This window comes from Chiloscyllium plagiosum, unplaced genomic scaffold, assembly GCF_037043375.1.
Source record: "Chiloscyllium plagiosum isolate Xiang-an unplaced genomic scaffold, Cpla_swu_hap1 HiC_scaffold_29, whole genome shotgun sequence".
NCBI classification, from domain to species: domain Eukaryota; kingdom Metazoa; phylum Chordata; class Chondrichthyes; order Orectolobiformes; family Hemiscylliidae; genus Chiloscyllium; species Chiloscyllium plagiosum.
In genome coordinates this window covers 96161925-96165684 of record NW_028270167.1, presented here as the reverse complement: position 1 = coordinate 96165684, position 3760 = coordinate 96161925, and the positions used below count along the sequence as shown (strand labels likewise).

Sequence of the window (3760 nt, the reverse complement as noted above, 5' to 3'; positions counted from 1 at the left end):
CAGCACCTCACCGTCGATTGGTTGTACACCTTTTCGGATTTACCTTGTCATCTGTGGTTGTGTTGTCTGAAAATTTGGCAAAAAGGTGCATTTCCTTCCTTCCTGCAAATCATTAATAAAGGTTATAAAACATTTGTGGTACCAGGACCGAACCTTGCTGAACCCCCAACCATTCAGATCGTCATTTGTAAAAGTAAATCCTGAACAGTATTTGCTACTCCCTGCCAAATGCTAAATTCTGAAACTATGCTGATGTGCAACCTCTCATACCATGGACTCTCGTGTCTTATCCTTTTGCACGGTTCTTGTGAAACGCCTTCTTGTAGTTTAATCACTCTGCTTTGACTGCTTCTCTTTCTTTCGATTATGGCTCAGATCGACTCGAAAAGGTCGAAGGAATTTCTCAGAAACTGTTTTCCTATTTTGGAGCCATGCCGATTCTGCTAGATAAATCTGTGATTTTCCAAGTGGACTGCTATTCGTTACTGAACAGTTGAGTCTGCGACTTTTTAAATTTCAACCAGAGATGTTCAGCTGATCGGTTCATACTTAAAAAAAATTGACCACGTTCCCTTTTTGTTAACAAAAAGTATTACACGTTGGCCATTTTAGAATCCTCTGCTACTCTTCCCAAATTCATTGAGTTTTTTGGAAAATTAAAGCCAATGCATCTACTGCATCTGCAGCTACATCTTTTCTGATCCCAGCGTGCAATTTATAAGGACCAGGAGATATATAGCCCAATACATTCCTCTGACACAATTTCTCTCGTGATGTGTTGATGCTCACTTCCTCTTCTTTATTCTTAAACATTAGTATCTTCTTTGAAAATAGTCCAAGCTGCTTTGTGTTTTGTAAGAGAAACAACCAGATTCATTCAGTGCTCGGTGTTCATACCAAGGCTCGTACATGAACTATTTGATTTCCAGCTGGAATAGAATATGTTACTTGCTCGGCTGGTGGCACTCTTAAAGGTAAGAAGGAAAATTACTGGTTTTATTGATTAGGATGTGTAAACGAGTGAACCTCCAAGAGAGTAATCAATTGTTCAGAATTCACTTGCCCATTAATCGCGACTGAGTATGCGATTTCAGAAACAGGGGAATGGTTATGCTGTAATGAGCCGCCACATGCATTGAGGATGGAACAATTGGCAATTGGCCAGATAAGGGTATAATCGATGAAGGGATTAATGACAGAAACGTAGATACTAATTCATGAGGCAGGATGATGCCATTCAAAGGAAAACTGTCTAAATTCAGACATGAGGTAATCCACATGACATCAGAATCCAATGAATGGAGAAGGCAAGGAATTGGAGTCAACGGTGCCAGGTTCAGTTCATATTCTATTTGAGACATTATGCAAAAGAAAACTTTGTTTTCATTGCCAAGGTGGTTGTGAGTAATGTCAGTGATGATTTGAGGTAATTAACTCTCTTGAGGTCTGATGCATGTATAAATACACATTGCCTTTCCATACCTTGGCCACACACCAGCCTCTGCAGAAGGCATTCATTCTCAGAAATGACGAAGCCACCGATTTTGCTGTTGAAAGAGATTTACTATCCACTTCTCGCAGCTGTTAGTCTTCCAGGTAAGCCATTCAACCCGTTTGTATTTAATTGATTTTAGTTTTTCCTTGTTAATGGTACTTACTGAATGTCTCGGTGTTACCAGAACAACATCGAGAAACATGTCAGGACACTTTTTCCTATTCACTTTTTCTGGAAGCAGTACTGGTTTAACAATAACAATTCAACATAAGAGTCGTCTGAAAATATATTTGCTGATCTTTAGAGAGTCAGACAATACCACATTGATTGATGACTGGATCAGTGTATTAAATGTTTGGGTGAATTTTGGATTTTGCAAATCACTCAGAATGTTTTCAAAAGCTTTTAATAAGTATCTTCACCTCTGTTTCAACAATGCATCGCAATATTAACGAACATTTCTGTTTCTCTGGCAGCGAACGTGATGACTATTTTAATTCTTTTTCGAGGAAACTGTGGTCTTTCCAAATGCATCTCGGCTTACATGGTGGCCATGGCAACATCGGATCTATTGGTTATTATCAATAGTATTATAGTGTATCGTATTTTGAGTTGTCACTTCCCATTTTCCTTCTTGTCCCACACACCTGTATGCAAGCTCATTTTCTACATGATTACCATCGGTCTGGATCTAACTGTTTGGTTCACCATTTCCTTCACATTTGACAGATTTGTGGTGATCTGCTGTCAGAAGTTTAAGACAAAACACTGCACTGAAAAAACTGCAATCACAATATTAATAATCGTCTCCGTTCTGACCTTGTTAAAGAACATCCCGGTTTTGTTTGCATATGAACCAGTGCAAATTATTAATAAAATTGAATGGGGCTGCCAGTCAAGTGTAACTTTCATTGCTTCATCTCCCGGAATGGCGTTTGTCTGGTTCTACAGCACCTGGGTTGCTTGGCTTCCATTTCTCCTAATTTTCTTGTTTAATTCTTTAACCATCCACCGTGTTGTCGTGGCGAATAGGACTCGCGCTGGACTCCAGGGCCATCGAGCTGAGAAGCCAAACCAATCAGGGATGGAAAACCGGAGGAAGTCCATAATTTTATTGTTCTCGGTATCAGGCAGTTTCATATTGCTTTGGTTGACACATTCTGTGAGTTTGGTCATAACCAGATTGTCACACCCTAACTATTACCGGGGTGACATTAGCAATCCTGAATACATCGCGACTGAAACAGGAAATATGTTGAAGTTGTTGAGTTGTTTCCTGAACCCATGCATTTATGCAGCAACCCAGAACAAATTCAGAGAAGAGCTAAAAAACGTGGGGAAATCTCTATGGAAGAAAATAAATCATATCATGTGGAAATGCCGTGGACAAGACAATATATTTTAGACGAATCTCTTTGTAGCTGAAACTGATTATCACGTCATTTTTCTTCGTCCCTCGGAATGGAGCAGACCTTCTCGAGTTAGTCTTGAACCGCTTTGTTGTGTGTAAATCATAGAAGCTGCCTTCGATTCAAAACTTTTTTTGTGCAAAAAACATGCTTTACGCAGATATTCCTTCGATGTTTGGTTGGACATTTAATGTCGATTTTACACACTGCTTTTCAAAAAACAAAGAACAAAGAAAATTTACAGCCCAGGATCAGGCCCTTCCCTATCCCGAAACCTAACCCTCCAAGTCTGAGCCGATCCAAAAGTACTGTCTAAACCTGTTGGTCAATTCCTAAGCATCTGTATCCCTCTGCTCCCCACCTACTCATTCATCTGTCCAGACGCATCTTAAATGAATCTACCGTGCCTGCCTCTACCACCTCTGCTGGCAACGCGTTTCAAACGCCTACCACCCTCAGTGTGAAGTACTTGCCACGTCTATCCCCCCTTAAACTTTCCACCTCTCACCTTGAAAGTGTGACCTCTCGTTATTGAATCCCCCACCCTGGGACAATGCCTGTCTCTATCCACTCTGTCTATACCCTTAATAATTTTCTAAACCTCAATGAGGTCTCCCCTCAATCTCCCTTTTTCTAGTGAAAATAAACCTAACCTACTCACCCACTCTTCATAGCTAGCACCTTCCATACCAGCAACATCCACGTGAACCTTCTCTGCACCCTCTCCAAAGCGTCCACATACTTTTGGTAGTGTGGCGCCCAGAACTGTACACTGTATTCTAAATGCAGACGAACCAAAGTCTGTAAAACTTCAACATGACTTGCCAGCTCTTATACTCAATACCCCGTCCGATGA

The 3760-nt window shown here is 40.6% G+C and overlaps 1 protein-coding gene across 1 annotated transcript; it reads left to right on the top strand.

The window, feature by feature from the left end:
- Nucleotides 1-1526: 1526 nt before the first annotated feature.
- Nucleotides 1527-2900, top strand: LOC148142453 (putative G protein-coupled receptor 139). The gene is made up of 2 exons (XM_087976590.1): nt 1527-1596; nt 1972-2900. Exons 1-2 carry the CDS (start codon nt 1527-1529, stop codon nt 2898-2900), a joined length of 999 nt encoding a protein of 332 aa, XP_087832716.1.
- The last annotated feature ends 860 nt before the right edge of the window (nt 2901-3760 follow it).